The 16542-nt window shown below is 40.0% G+C and overlaps 1 protein-coding gene across 4 annotated transcripts in view; it reads right to left on the bottom strand.

Moving 5' to 3' along the window:
- The window catches only part of SORCS1 (sortilin related VPS10 domain containing receptor 1), a 304454-nt gene that overhangs the window by 102435 nt on the left and 185477 nt on the right, over window positions 1-16542 (bottom strand). For all 4 annotated transcript variants that reach the window (XM_056352733.1, XM_056352734.1, XM_056352735.1 and 1 more), the window contains exon 5: window positions 2189-2262. In XM_056352733.1, coding sequence (XP_056208708.1) covers window positions 2189-2262 — 74 coding nt within the window. The remainder of the gene's footprint in view (window positions 1-2188; window positions 2263-16542) is intronic.

Below are 16542 nucleotides of genomic sequence, written 5' to 3'. Positions count from 1 at the left end.
TTTGCCTTTGAAGCTCCAAGCCTGAGTTCTCTTATTTGTTAGGTTCTAAGAGGCCTTCAAAGTTTGAGCTCCATGGAAAGGGAAAAATTATCATTTTCATCATTATTCTTATTGCGGGCATCCATCAGCTCAACTCACAATAAACCACTACTGTAAGTAATGATGAGAAACTTCAAAAGGTTTGGAGTGCAGTACAAGACACAGGGATCCAGGAACAGTGACATTCTTTCCAGCTCTCTGACCTGCTTCAGCGAGTACAAGTTTGTTGGATGTCTCAAAGACTGGGTCCCCAGATTTCTAGGACCTTCTTCTTTCATTAGCCCAGAAAAATCAAGTCATGTATGGGGCTGTGTTTTTTCATCTGACACTTTGAAACCCTGTTAGGAGTCCTGTAGGAAAGAAATAGGAGTGGCATACACATGCCTGTCTAAACAGACACTCACACAAAAACAAGTTTAAGCTAAAAATTGAATTTATTTTGCAAAAGCTTCAGCTAACATGGGTTCTGAGAAAGGATTAAAAAGCAGGAGCAGCAAACAAAATCTCTGGTATATCCCTTGCAGACCAAATATGAATTCAATTTTGGAAGTAAATTTGACCTAGAGCTCTTACTTCTTTCATAAATTAAAAGAAAATATTTGACTGAACCTCTCCTGAATCTTGATATGCTCAAAACCTGTGCTATTGGCACAAACTCATATTTTAGAAGCTACCATGGGAGTCTCATTTTAATCATCTGGTTGAGCTCCTCCTGACTTCAAGATTACTATTTTATCAAAAGCTTCTCTTTTAAAGGCCAGATTCACAGGACATGAGCCAACTTCTGCTCACAGGTAGACTACTGCTTCCATAAAGAGCTGATGAGAAGTCTCAAAAATTTACACCAGTGTAAGCAAAAAGAGGAGTAAGGCAAAATATAAAAGTGAATTTATCTTTGACTTAGACTATGACAACCCTATTTGCAGGAAAAGTCCTGTGTCTCCTTTGTGCCTTGGCTTTCTTTTCCACATAAGTCAAAGTTACACTAATTGCCATCACGTGACAGCGTGGAGGTGTTTCAGTTAAGTATTACACTACAAGTGTAGTTACAGAGCATTACAGTGGTTATGCAAATCATTACTATGGAAAGCAAATGCAAAGAGATCTGCCTGGAATCAGAATCACTAGAAGAGAATCAGTACACCAGAACCATGGGGTAAATTTGTGCTGATTAAAACTGAAGGAGATGAGACTCCAAAACCAAAGGAAATTGCTAGTAGTGAACTGCAGAATGAAGTTTGGACATACATCCAGGGGCTACTTTTCAGAGGCTGTGGCTGCTAGAAGTGTCTGAATCTGAAGTCAAATCCTCCATTACAAACACCCCATATATTAAAAAACGTGAGATGCTCAGATTCTATCATAACCATGTAGGCTACAGCACTAAGTGAATTTGTATAGTGCAAGTTAATGCAGCAAACAGTTAAGCTTGCATCAGTGACAAAGAGCTATGAATAATTCTTTAAGGTAACTTTGGCATAAAACATACAAATGCTTTGCCATTGCTGTAACTGACTGACATTCAAAGAGTCAGTGAGAGGAACTCACACATGGCTGATACATATATCTTGAAATCTAACTCGAAATTTTGCACTTACTTAGAAGCAATATTGCAGAGTATTTTAAGCTCCTAATGAAGAACTGTGTGTGAAACAGAACTAACAGCAGCTAAAAGCATTAACACCAGCCACTGGAGGATGTCCACTGTTACTAGTGGCAGAAATGCTAGTATCCTCAAAGACTGCAAGTCTTCAAGCCTTTGGCCCTCCCTGGTAGCAGTACCAGAATGATATCTTCTCTATATTTGGTGCAAAAGCAAACATGCTTCTGCTGTGCAGAGTTGCAGTTGAACTCAAAATGTTCACAGGAAATTATAGAAGTCTCCCCTCCCAAATTAATGCTTTCTTCAGACTATTATTCAGTATATTTCAGTTGTGCATCATCATTAGATCAAAGACCCCATTTTCAAGTGCTGTATAAACACGTAACAGGAGGAATAATGCCCTGTTCATACTAGTTCTAAATTAATCTCAACAAATCAGCAGCGTGGATTGTATTCAGCCACTTTGCCTTCAAGCCCCCATTTCAACATTTCTGTATGTATGGAGCAGCTATGTATAGGAAATGAGGAAGGGTTTTTTGCTCTTACCAGTAGAACCTGTTTGGTGCAACTCCCTCATGAAGAAGCAGCCATCTTCTGCCAAACTCCACTGAACTGAATAACTGAGGATAAAAACAAACAGTCATGAATCACAGTAAAACACAAAGACAATAGAGAAATTAATCTGAAGAAGCCTGCATCACTTCTCAGATAGTGACTTGGATTTTTACATACTCCAGTCTCAAAGGGACACACCTGAGGCAGCTGAGAAGCAGCAGAGGCAATACTGAGCTGTGTGGTGTGAGACACGACTGGTATTAACTGAGGGACCACCGTACGGGCAGAGCCAGCAACCTGCCATGACTGAAAACTCACCATCTAGGTCTTCATGGCACTCCCAGAAAATAAAATTGTGCAGTGTGGGAATGCTGCCTTTTCCTTTTTCAAACTTGTGGTGGACACCAGACGTACAGCAGTCTGATATCCTACCCTAGCTCTGACAACAGAAATAAACAGTTGCCTTCTTTGATAATATGTTAGGAGGTCATTCTCTTTCCACTTACTGTAGCTATCCCTAGAGAGCTTGTTCCGTCTGGCACCAAAAAAGTGCTCTAATATGTCTAAACTTCTCTTTCAGGACTGAATGAGTTTAAAGAGCACAAGTTACTTGTACCACAGAAACCCTCAATTCTCTCTTTGCTCCTGTCCTTCTCCTGCAAACAACGTGACACCTTCTCTTATTCTGGTTACACAAACAATATTCAAACACATCAATCACTTCAGAAAATCTTTCCATGAAAAATACCAGACCAGACTGAAAAAGGTCAGCAAAAAGGCATGTTACAGGTATTATAAATACTTTGACATGTCTTTGTAGAATGATATACAAATGTTACTGTTAGAGAGCACTTACAAACAGCTGCTCTCCATAAAGGCCGCCATCAGATAATTCTCAGAAGGACAGTAGAGGGAAGGCTCACTTCGATTCTTTCTTTTGCTTTATTTAACTTCAGATTTCTCATATGGAAGCACTCAGCAGCAGTCAGCCATATACTTTACTTGCAGATTCATCTTATTTGCCCTCCTTCCCTTCCTTGGTAGGCTTGGTAAGTCCCCTTTTCTGGAAAGGAAGTTGTTGGATCCCCTTTTTGAACTGTGTACTGCCTTTTCACAACACCACTTTCAGGATCTTGTATAAAATATGAACAATCTGAATCTTTATGTGGAAACCTTGACAATTTTTTTTTGTTTTGAACAAGTTGTGGCAGTGGATTGGCAGGGAAGAGGAAGATAGATGTCTGTGAGAATGACTGAGAAAGAAAGAAGCTGATTTTAAAGCTTTGGGTTATGAGAAAGATGATATGAATGTATTTTAAGAATTATGAGACTGAGATGTAAGAAACCTTGAGATCTACTTCTTATTCTGCATTACATTCCCAGCACAAACCCCTATATCTCTCAGCTTCCCTACTGTAAAACCTTGGAAGGACACAGAGAAACTAATTACAACAGCTTTTTGGTAAACAGTAGACTAGCATATATTGAAATCTACTTTAAAATATGAAAACTAAAAATTCACCTCTTTTTCTCATCTCCCCTTCTCTTGAACACTGTCAAAGAAGAGAGGTGGAAGAAGGGGGAGGGGATAAAAGATAACAAGGGTAAGAAAAGGAAAACCAGTTTAGCTTTGTGGATAGAATTGCATCCACTTTTAAAACTTCAGTAGTGAGTTTGTGCTTTTTCCTTATGTAGAAGATTCTAGACACATTCTTATTTGAAACTTCAGGAGCTCCTAATTATAACTAAGGAAAATGTCCACTTTTTAAATTAAAGAAAACCTTTAGGAACATTTAACAATTACTTTTGCAGAGTCCTCTGAGGTCACCTAATAAAGAACCTTACCATTACAGAGAGTATTTTCCCCCCTTCACATTCAAAATCCATTTCTAGACCTGCTTTCCTAATTGCAGCAAAATTAAAAACATAACAATAATACTGTCAATCTCTCTCTCTAATGTCAATGTTTTACCCCTCACGGCAAAGTAGTTTCTTCCATGCCAGGTAATACGTCTTAAGGGAGCAATCCAAACAACTCAGCAAACACCTCTGTGTTTCCAGACAAGGGATATATAGGATACAAGCTTTCCATGGACACTGATGTTCAGATGGCTGAAACCATCACAGTAAATCTTGTTTTTCCCCTTTAGTATCTCTCATCCTACTCCTTCTCTTGTTTCCCTAAGCACATCTTTCAGCAGGTTACCTCCTTTCTGAATTTGCTGGTGATAGTAACAGTATCCAGAATGCATTAATTACAGCCTGCAAAACCTTTTTCTGTGCTTGTGTAGCATCCTCCTCCATGCCTGCTGTCCCACTGCAGCACCAGGCGGTTGAATGGCCCCAGTGGTACTGCTTCCCTCCAGCTATTTCAGCAGAACTCTTCAGAGGGGCTGTTCACCTGGTGCATCCGACAAGTCCCCCAGCAGAACAGAAGCTGTGATGCTGCACAGCACCCGGGGAGCCCTGCTTTCTATTAGTGTGTGCCCTGAATGAGACATGATTCAGGCAAAAAGTGGAGAAATGCAAGACTTCCTAAGCTTGTTTCACAGGGAGGAAACTGATATAGTAATTCTACTGTCAGGACTAGGCTCTCAAATTAGAGGCCAGTGCCCAGTGAGCTGGAGACAGTGCATGAGAAAAGGCAACAGCGCTCAAAAGGAAATATCAACTCCCTGGGAACCTATGCCCAAAGCTGTCATTGTCTTTGATGAGACACTTTAATAACCAGGCTTTAGAAGGTTTTTGCTCGTTTGCTATTATCTCAGCACCAATCTCAGCCTTTACTCACAGCAGCACAAGCAGCACTAATCTATCTTTAGCAAAGGGGCAATTCCCCATCTTATGTATCACCACCCACAAAAAGAAAAAAAAAAATCCTTTGCAGTGAGGATGTTTTCAGGTATTTTATTCAAAGTATCATTCATTCTGGACTGAGTTTATATAGTTGGACCAGAAAAAAGAAATATTTGGAGGCTAGGTTTTTGTCAAGTATCAGTTAAGATACAGCTGGGATTATTTTCCCCCATTTAGCAATTATAGTGCTTGTATGGATATTTTTCAAACCCAGCATCATATTTTTTTGTTGTTATAAAAGCCCTCTCTCTCTCTCCTGGGACTCCTTGTGACAGACTTACGCATGCATTCCCTTCAGAGATGACATTTTATTTTCTTTGGCAAGCACTGTTGTCTGATGACAATTTTCATTATTAGACTGAAGTTAGATAATATTCTTCGCTACACTTCTTTTTCAACCACAAATAGAAAAGGAACCTATTACAATTTCAATGTATGTTTTCATCTGAGGACCAAGTAGTGACCTGACATTTCTGTTTTTACTGAGACAAAACAGTTATGAAGTACAAATCTTGTATTGATCTCTCAGATTTGACCCTTGCTCATCAGGGAATAATTCTCTTCTTTCTTCCTTTTCTCTTGTATATTTATTTTTCTGCGTAATACTTGAGTACTTAACAATCATTAACAGTCTGGGTTTGCTTTGTTTCTCTTTTTAAAATCCTAATATTCTGTGAAGTAGAAACCTGCCCCCTACCTCTTTTATATTGGAAAACAGAAATGCAAGGGAAAAGGAAAGGCTGTCCCAAGGTTACAAATAGCTTCTGAGTTGAGCAGGGATTCAAATAAACCATCTGAACTGCAAGACAATCCCCCAGCTACAGAAAGAGCCTTCTCTCAACATGACACTACTGTCTTCTGGAGTAGGGAAAGCTGACATCTGAAAACTGAACTTCTTTCCTTATCTACACCAAACACTTATCTGTATGCTACTCTCCCTCCCTCTTGTTTCCCAACCTGTGTGAGAAGTATGAGAGCTGTTTGCATATTTCATAGTGATAGCGTAAGCTTAATCTTAAAATATTTTGGAATATCTGGATAACAGCAAGATACAATTGCCATGTAATCATCTCTTTCCCTTCTAATTTCCTGAATTTTCCAGCACTGATTTTATACTTAAGTAATTTCTTCACATTTTGGTCTGCATTCATGGATAACATTTTCAATTTGAGATGGTCAAAACATTCTTTAATATACAGATATTTTTAAAAACAAAAAATAGTTTGTAAACTAACGATAACTTTCCTATAATCCAGTGAAAATGCAGAAGAAAAAATATTTTAGAAATGTTTGTAGTTGAAAAAAACAAAGCATTTGATGAAGAAGCAGCTGTATGCATAAATTCTTAGTAAAAGTAAAATATTTAACAGGAATCAGTCAAAACTGATTGGTTTATTTACTTTAGTTTGACAGTTTGCACTATAAATAATAACTACATTCCAGAAAATGTAGGGAGAAAAAATACTGTTTTTCCAAAATGTTCCACTAAGAGTAACAGGAATTTAATTTGGCTCAACTGATCTAACTGCAATATCACTTCTAGAAGGGAAAGCATGTACTAGAGGAAGAGGAAAAACTCTACACTTTCCTTCAGCTCTGGAAAATCTCTCCAAAGCAGAAAGCTCTCAAGACCTTAGCTTTATAAAACCCTCTATCTTTTGGACAGCTCTGGACATTCCGTCATGCATCCTTCTTTGCCCTTCTGCCCTGTATTTTTTCATAATCTACCTGTGTGCTAGTTCAGACCTGTAAGAGAGCTCTGGCCCCTTCCATCATGTGATTAGATCTATTTTATTCTTCCCTCATTTGCCCATGTGTCGTACCTCCTACACACCCTTCACTCAGATTTCTAAGCTCTTTGGAGCAGAAATCATCTGCTGTAGCATGTGTTTACACAAGATAAAGATTGCTGGGGGTCTTAGTAACTATTATAAATACATGGAAATTATAAGTGCAGAGAAGCATATGGCCAAGTTTTCCCCATAATAGACATATCGGTAAAAGTTTCCATTATTCAGGATGGTGGAAATTAGACGATTTTCCTATATTACGTCTAATACTTTTGGTTGTCACCCACAAAGCAGCACAGATATCCAGGAATTTTGTACTTTCTTCTGGAACAAGGTGGCCACTGTTGGAAACATTGGATAAGATGAAACAATGGTTCTGCCGTAAGATTTCTACATTACACTGGCTTTAAAAACAGTTTTCAATAATTCACAGGACTTAGAAAATATTTAGATACCATTCATTCCATTCTTCTCATTGTTCATCAGTGGCTTATGTTTTATAAGTCTCTGAACTACTACTACATTTGAACACCAGTATTAATATCAACAGAGTCGGTATTAACTTGTATGCTAAATATACATAAAACTTATATGTATATGTCCTATATATAGCTTATGTAAATTGACTAGCAAAAGAGGATTCAGAAGGTAATCAGCTCCTTCAATAGTTCTTCCAATGGACATGTCTTAGTAAGCAATACCTCTAATAAACAAATACTGTAAAGAACACAATCTTCTCACCATCTTACAAACTGAAAAACTATAGATAAACTAACATGTAAATATACAGACTCATCCTTAAAACACCTCTTCCAATGGGACTGTGTGGAAGTCACAAGTGCTATAAAACATCAGACTTCCACTCATTTTTATGGAGCTAAAACAACGATACTGAGGATTCATCTTTCTCGAATCTACCAGCAGTGTTATTTGGCTTTGGTTTGGGTGTTGTTTTTTTTTGTTTGGGTTTTGGGTTGGGTTTTTTTTCTTTTTTTTTTTATTAGTCTATGTGAATTTTAAACACTCCAAAACAAGTAGCTAAAATATGAACTTTGAGGATCTAATGTTCTCTAGACATCAGATAAATTTGATTCATTCCAATGTAATCACCGATGGTATGAAATTATGATTTCTAGGACCCTGTTGTCTACCTGAGTTTGACTGAATTACAAAGTTGAGATATTCTGACATAAACACATCTTTAGGACAAACAAAATGAGCTGTCAACAGTTTTATAAGGTATTGCACCTGGACATACACTTTAATAAAACTGTACTGTGCACCACTTGTTTCCCTTACAAACACTGGATTTCCCCTGAGATTTTCCCAGATGAAAAAATGGCTCTTACAAGTTGAATTGTTTATTTGGCTGTTGAACCTGATGACTAAAAGAAAGCATGGTATCAACCACATATTGCTAGTAAATGCAAACTTGTCTTACAGAGAGAAGTCACCATTCCTCCCCAGGTCCAACAAGCTCTGTGCTCCCCAGAGCCAGCGGGTAATTTTGCTACCTGCATATTCATCAAAGTCACCATACCAAAAAGTTACATTCACAGCAATCTATATATCATCAAAAGATGACAGGAAAACATTCCTCATTTAACATCTGTCTTTGAATGTAAGGTTACTGTCCTGGGTTAACCCTGGCTGGATGCCAGGTGCCCATCAAAGCCACTCTACCATTCCTCCTCCTCGGCTGGACAGGGGAGAGAAAATATAACAAAAGGCTCGTGGGTGGAGATAAGGGCAGGGAGATCACTCAGCTGTTACCAACTGGGCAAAACAGACCCCACTTGGGTAAATTAGTTTAACTTATTACCAATCAAATCACAGCAGGATAATGAGAAATAAACCCAAAACTTAAAACACCTTTCCTCCAGCCCTCCCTTCTTCCCGTGCTTAACTTCAGTCCTGATTTCTCTCTGTCCTCCCTGCAACGTGCAGGGAACGGGGCTGGGTCAGTCCCTCACACGCTGCCTCTGCTGTCTGCTCCAGCGTGGGGTCCCTCCCACCGGAGACAGCCCTCTACGAACTTGACCAACATGAGTCCTTCCCACAGGCTGCAGTTCTTTGTGAACTGCCCCAGCGTGGGTCCTCGGCCAGCGACCCTGCCCCAGCCCGGCCCCCCCGCGGGGCCACAGGCCCGGCCAGGAGCTGCTCGCTGCGGGCTGCCCGCGGGTCACAGCCCCCTGCGGGCACCCTGTGCTCCGGGGGTGGGCCCTGCCCGGGCTGCGGGGGGGGGATCGCCTCCGCCGTGGGCTTCCACGGGCTGAGAGGGGGATCTGCGCCACCGTGGGCCTCCACGGGCTGAGGGGGGGATCTGCTCCGCCGTGGGCCTCCATGGGCTGTGGGGGGGATCTGCTCCACCATGGGCACAGCGTGTCTCACCGTGGGCTTCGCCACGTGCTGCTGGGGAATCCCTGCTCCGGTGCCTGGAGTCCCCCCACCCTCCTTCTGCACTGCCCCCCACGTCTGCAGAGTTGTGCCTCTCACAGTCTCACTCCTCTCTTCTCCAGCTGCAATCTCTGTTCTGCAGGGGTTTTTTCCCCCTTAAATACATTATCCCAGAGGCACTGCCACCGTTGCTAACAAGCTCAGACTTGGCCAGCAGCGGGTCTATCTTGGAGCCAGCTGACATTGCTTCTGTCAGACACAGGGGAAGCTTCTAGCAGCTTCTCACAGGAGCTACCCCTGTAGCCCTCCTGCTACCAAAACCTTGCTGTGCAAACCCAATACATTTACACTTAATGACTACTGAAAATCTGAATGACCCACCAATTGTGATACAATGCCATTTGAAAGGTCATTATGCTACACCTTCCATCATCCCTTCTGTTCTCAAAGATTTATTTTCCCAACCAAAGATTTCTGTCATCTGCAGAGTCCCTCATAACTTCAGCTTTATTTTAACACCTATACAAACTGCTGCAGATACAAGTGACCCAGAGTGCCCACGATGTTTCATCATTCAGAATTTAAACTAATTGGATATTCTGATTAAATATTTCATTCTGATGCTTCTTCCCATACTGATCTTGAATCATGCAGTAGTTCCATGTGCTTCCTATGCTGACGAGGATATTCAATTTTATGTGCTAATCTCATCTCATGCAAAAAAACATAATGCACATACCAATTCAGAATCTGACTAAAGAAAAGGTGATTCAAATTACATGCTGGAAGTGACATGAGGCAAGTACGCTGAGCAAGCTGGTAGTTCCCATTATTTTTCTTTTACTTAAGGAATTCCCCCTAAACAAGTTATCATGGAATATGGTACGGAGTCTACCTGTTGATTGGATTTACCAACTTTGCTATTCTTAAATTCACAAAAGAAAAAGCTCTCTTTCTCTCACTTATAGTTTGCATGAAAGCATCATTTATTCTTTCTGGACACAGATCTGACCAAAGCAATTCAACCTACGCTACAGTATTGACCTAAAAAAACATATGCAACTGGAAAACTAGCTCAGAACATCTTCGAAAGCACTGGGTTTGATTCAAATTAATCTCTAATTCCCTGAGAAGATTCCTACTGGTCAATCCTCATGACAGTTTCTTCGCATATGCTGACTTCTTGCCTCTTACACTTCCTGGTGCTTCTATGAGGCCATTAAAACTAACCCTCTTCATAGTGTTTCACCATCACCCCTTCAGACTGAATTTACTCACAGAAAAAAAATCTCCAAAACACCAGTGCACCTAAACCACAGATATTGTACTGATGAACCACACAGATTTTTAGAGATCAGTTTTTCCTCATCTGCAGTGTAGTTTTTTTAAGCTTATCTCAAGTTCATCAAAGAATAAAACATTCCAAAATCACAGTTTAGCTTTCTATAAAGATAACAGAGTCAAATTGGATAAAGACAACTCTTACTGAAGATGCAACAAGATAATTTGAAATAAATGCAAGCAAGTCCTTCTTACTATCCTCGTTCATTTATACTGAATAAGTTCATTGCTGATAAATTGTACTTACTACCACCACAGGTGCATTTGAAGAAATTCTAGTCTTCTACAAGGTTTCAGTCATTCTCATTGTTCACAAGGGCATTATTAAAGTGATATTCCACTGTGAAAGACCGTATTTAGATATAAAACCTTCAGGAAAGCAAAGAGCAACAGGATACACACATGGATTTCTTCAGTTTGGTGATGTACTACAGTTTAAGTCTCTCTTGCATTTCTTTGGAGTCTGCAGAATAGGATGCAGCTAATGCACCAGGTAAGGACTTAAGATTGAACATGTTTACGTAGGTAATATACAGTAGTCCTTTATGATCTTTCAGACCCTTACTTCATTGGATCTACCTGCTGGATGAAAAAATCATCACAGTAGGAAAGAAGTTTCCACAGCGGTGCTACAGACATCTCAAACCATGAAAAAGAAAGAGCAGGGACTTGGACACACACGTGTTGTCAACATGCATCCAGAGAAGCTTACTTGGGTATCAAATAAAGTACATTAAAGAAATTACTGCACAGGGCATTTCTTCTTCAGAGCAGTCAAAGGCTGGGAGGTATGCTGCTATTCCCTGAATCACATTATTCTTCATTTAGAAGAGCAATGGGGCAGGCTTTTCTCTTCCTACATTGAATTTAATAGAACAGTATGTTTTGTATAAACAAAGAATGTGAACTCGTGCATGGTACTTGCTTCCTAGAACAGAGTGTAAGACTCATGACCCAGGCTACAAAAACGGGCTACAGGCCTGATACTCATTTAATTCCCTGATCTCTAATGTAATTGTAAGTTCCAGTATTAAGATGTTTAAATAACCTTGAAGCAATTAAGTTCATAGGACACTGCACAGACTTTGAACATTTTAAGTTGCAGCAATGCATTAATCATGCCACCCAGAAGCCATCAATAAGGTTATCCAATAATTGGTGTTTATTGAATGCTGACGGAAACACATCAGAGTGATAAAGCTTTCAGATACCTGCTTCACATCCCATTCAAACACCAGTGAGGTCTGCAGCTCTGTGGCTGCTTTTGCTAATGAACTGCACACTACTTTCATGTAGACTTGTTCTGCAATATGGTTGTAACACAGCCATTTCTTTTGTGTGTGTTCATCAGACCAAAGCATCCTGGAGATGACTCTCAGCTTTCTTCTTAACCTGTCCCTCAATAACTCCTCACACATGCTCGCGTATAAGCCACATCAGCTGGTGTTCTGGTTTTGTGGCAGTTTGTAAGCAACTGTATTAGCATGACGTCTCCATTGCATTCAACTCATACACTGAAAAAGTGGCAAGTTTTTACCAGCAGATATTTAAAGAAATCTGCCTGGTATATATGTTTTAAAGCCAGAAGGAACCACTAGTATCGTCAGTCTCTTCTCCTCCTAACAGATGCTGCACAATCTTTACCACTAACTCAAGTAGTAGAGAGAATTATTCAGGCCAACAACTGATGATGGAAGTAGATTGTATCATTGGGAAAGACATCCAATCTCAAGTCCAAGGGATGATGAATTTACCACTCCTCTTAGTATGTTATCCTCAAGGTTAATTCACTTCTCTGTTAAAAAAATCCTCTCTCTGTAACAGGTAACAGGGTATCCTGCACTTGCTTTCTGTTGTATTGTGAATTTACTAGGCAGGTTCGTAACTGCTTAGATACCTGCATTAAATACATGTATTTTTGTTTAGAAAATTTTCCCATTCTGATATAACACACAACAGAAAAGGCTTATCACACCAGAATTTAAAGTGTCAGAATTGTCATGCACAGATGCATACCTTTAAAATTAAAAATAAATTATTATTAGCATTTACATTATCATTACATGTTTATCATGAAAACCTATGGCTTCAAGTGAATTTAGTGTAGACACAAAAGACACTTTGGAGAGTACAGTCAAAACAAATGACAGACAGAGGAAGGGAGAAGTGAGTCAACTACGGAAAAGTGAAGGGAGTTGCTCAACACCACAGAGATCAGTGGCAGACCTATTGATATGGATTACATTTCTTTATTCCTAATCCAGTGAACTATCCAACTCCAATGGAAAGGCAAAATGTAATTTTTTCATGGAAGCAGAGAAACTGGAGTTATATAGAGCACAGAAATTCCTGCAGATAAACAACACATCTACCCGTAACTGTAAGTATGCATCCAAAGATCCCAAAGCAGCAAAAGAAAATGTTTGTTGGTACAGAGGGCTGATGTTTATACAGATGGATAAGCAAGGATGTATTGATTTGCCTGAAGATGAGTGAGTCAGTGGTAAAGAGCACAGTGATTACTGCTCAAGTCTTTCCTTCTGTTTCACTGATCACACTCCTGGCCCAGAATTTTACCTTTTTCTCTGGACTGCCAGGCTGTTGCTGGGCTCTGCTAGTTGATGTTTAATTTTTTTTTTTTTAATAATTATTATTTGTTAGAGGAGGAAAGAATATTAGAGATTCCTCCCACTTATAATTCCATTCTTCATTTTAAATTGTTACCCCAGCACATTATGCTTTGTGAGGTATGTAAAAGACCAATGGGTACTCTAGGAAACCATATTTTATGACATACTTTGTACACTGGCTTATGGCCAATTAAAAAAAAATAAAAGATACAATCTGACACCACTATACTTCTTACTGAGACAATGCTGAGGAATTGACTGTATGAGAAGAAAGGAGGAAAACTCCCGATAAAATAGCCAGATGAATAGTTTTGATGTCCCTTCCTTATTTATTTTCGGTATGCTTGTTGACACCAAAAGCTTAGTAGTTTGCCTAGCAATAGCAAGGCGTATTTGCCAAGAGGCATGTGCAAGATGTGTTATCAGGTTGCCTGACAGGTGTCTGTGCTTAAAGTCTTCACACAAATGGTGTGCACAGCCCTAGCTACAAATGGGGATGTTTCTGTGCATGACTGATCACTTACTTGGAAACATAATCAAATGGAAAGTCTTAAAAATAGGGGTTAACTTTCACAAGGCCTTTGTGTGGAAGGTGCTTTCCATTCCCCGAACAAGTGCTGGTAACCCAGAAAGGCTATCTAGGATCGTTAGGAAAGTGCAACATTGCAAAGGCTGGGACAACTTCTAATGTGGAAATTCCTTATTACTTTTCATCTTCAACAATACGCACCAAGGATAATCAAGTCTGCTGGAAAACTGGCTTGGTTGATTAGTGGTGCCCTAGATATTAACACAAATTATGTAGACCGTTGCAGGAGTAATGCCGTAGGGAAAGGGGGAGTTATTCAAGTAGGATAATGTTAGCTTTATGCAGACTAACTCCTTGGTTGTGTCTGTAGCCTGTCAAAGGAGATAGGCTTTTCTAGAGAATGATTCAAAGCGGTTAACTTACCACTCTAAAGAAGCTTTTTCCCTCTCCATCAATTTTAGACAGAATTAGCCTCCCTCAGTTAAACATCAGCCCAGGTGAATAGTGATCTAAATGTTCTCATCAGTGTGGGAAACTAAACACCCCAAAATTATGTCACTTGATGTTGACAGCAGGGTTTAAAAAAAAAAAACAAACAACCTATGATGCAATTTCCGATAAAATAAATCTGGATATTATTCCCCCTTCTCTGGTCTATGTATGTAGTGACTGTTACCACTCAAATTGAGAGGGTGTAAACAGAAACAGACTAATTTACATCGAAAGGAGTATCTGGAGGTCTCTGGTCCGACCCTTTTCCAAGCAGAGCCACCCTCAAAGTTAGGTCCTAATGCAGTAAAATGAAAGGTTTTAGAATTATGAAGTGCATCCAAAACAGTCCATCACATCTTGAAGAGTGAATATTGGCAATTTCTATGGCAGATAGTTTACCATTAGACACAAGCATTAGACCAAACACACAGATAGATGGGGCTGAAGGTATTCTTGAGAGCTGGCCTGTTCTCTCATAGAAATATCCTGTGGCCATATGCATCCTTATCTATTCTAAGTGGATACTCTGTCATCCCTGATATAAGAACACCTTTCTCTTCTACTTGAATGCATGAGGAGTGGACCTCCTTTACTGTAGGAAAATGAAGAAGATTATATGGTTTCATGACAGTAGATAGATTGTCCCACAAGCAACAGAACCCTGATTTGCTAAACTTCAGCACTTCAACTACACAACCAAGTATCAGTCCCTAACTCATTGATCTCCAGTGTGACATGTGGTCAATAAAGGTAGACAAATGGAATCAGGTATTTGGGAAAGGCCAAAATGAAAAAGGTAAGGGGAAAAAAAAAAGGTTAAATGTAAACCTCTTCATTTACTAGTACTATGTTGACAGAGCTCCTCTAGTATGGGGCACCTTGCTCTTCATTTAAAATGAGAAAGGAGAAGCAACAACAATAACTCCATTTTAAACCTGCTTTCTCAGCCTCTGTTGCTGCCTTTTACTGCTTGACTGCCTTTGCACATTTATTCTCGAGCTGGGCAATTACAACCCTGCATTTTGCCCATCTGACTTGTGTTTCCCAATTTCACCTGTATTTCATCTCTCCAAAGAGCTGTTATTCACGGCTGATTACTAACCATTCCTCTGTGTGTCTGACCCATCTGAATAGCAGAAGATGTCTCCACATGAAGTAGAGGCTCTTATATCCCACCCTCTGATTACACAGCAAATCACTTTTGAAGATTACATAATAATACATAAGCAATACTCCCATAAAATACGGCTCCTCATCCTAAAAGCAAGCTGATTAAACCCACGAGAGCTCACACATACAAGACCTCCAACAAGCTTTTGCCTCACCAGCAAGGCTTTACTGTGTCTGAAGTTTTCTCCCGATTTGTACCTTCTGTTACACAGAAAAGGAAGAAGCATGCAGTAGTTCTGCACTTAAGTGGTCAGAATCAGCCATGTAACAATTATACTTCCAGCCAGAACAATGAAAGCAATCACGAAGCAATTAGTGCAAGCGGCAGATGGTTTGCTGCTCTTTTTTTTGTCAAGACTGGCAAGAAAAAGTCATGACTGAGTACGGGACTGTTCTGTCAGCAGTGGTAATTCAAGTCTGCTGCCCAAGGCAGGGACACAGGGGAGAGATATGTGAACAAAAGCAACCCAGTCACTGAAGCTTAATGAGTTATTGCTCATCAGCTGAACCACAGTAATTAACCACATTCACCCACACACAACACCCAAGAAACTGGGACATAAAATGACTTCAGTTAACACACATTTCCCTACCACTGAGTAAATCCCTATTCAACCAAACAAAAAAAGATCTGTGGTACTTATCATAGTGATAGACTCAGTGGGCTGTGAAGAGATTGGGGGACGATGCTATGTGACCCATTTCCTGTTCATTACAGCTGAGCAAGGAGAGGCATGCAATAACTGTTAGCTTTGCCCTCATCAGTCCTGAATTGGACGGACAACTTCAGAGAACAAAAGCAGTCCAGACCCAATGTGATACCTGTCTCTCCAGCTCTTGCTCTTTTCACCACCTGATTGTCGTGGTCCCACTCGCTGCAATGACAAGATGCAAATGGATGGCAACAGTGCTGTGGCTTCCTAGAGGGATGTAAACATGTTTTCTAGTTGATTCCCACCTGACTGTCAACAGCAAAATTAAATGACTGAGACAATCCTAACTGCAACAATCCTAACTTCATGACTGAAAATGCCTCTTCAGTGGCATCAAAGTTTGTGATATCAAAATGTAAATTCCTTACCATGAAGATACATTTCCCTTGCTTCCTTGGGTAACTTTTCGTCAGTGTGCACACAGTGC

This window comes from Falco biarmicus, chromosome 9 (genome assembly GCF_023638135.1).
Source record: "Falco biarmicus isolate bFalBia1 chromosome 9, bFalBia1.pri, whole genome shotgun sequence".
Taxonomy (NCBI): Eukaryota; Metazoa; Chordata; class Aves; order Falconiformes; family Falconidae; genus Falco; species Falco biarmicus.
The sequence above is the reverse complement of the archived record's forward strand: the minus strand, read 5'-3'. Positions and strand labels throughout refer to the sequence as shown.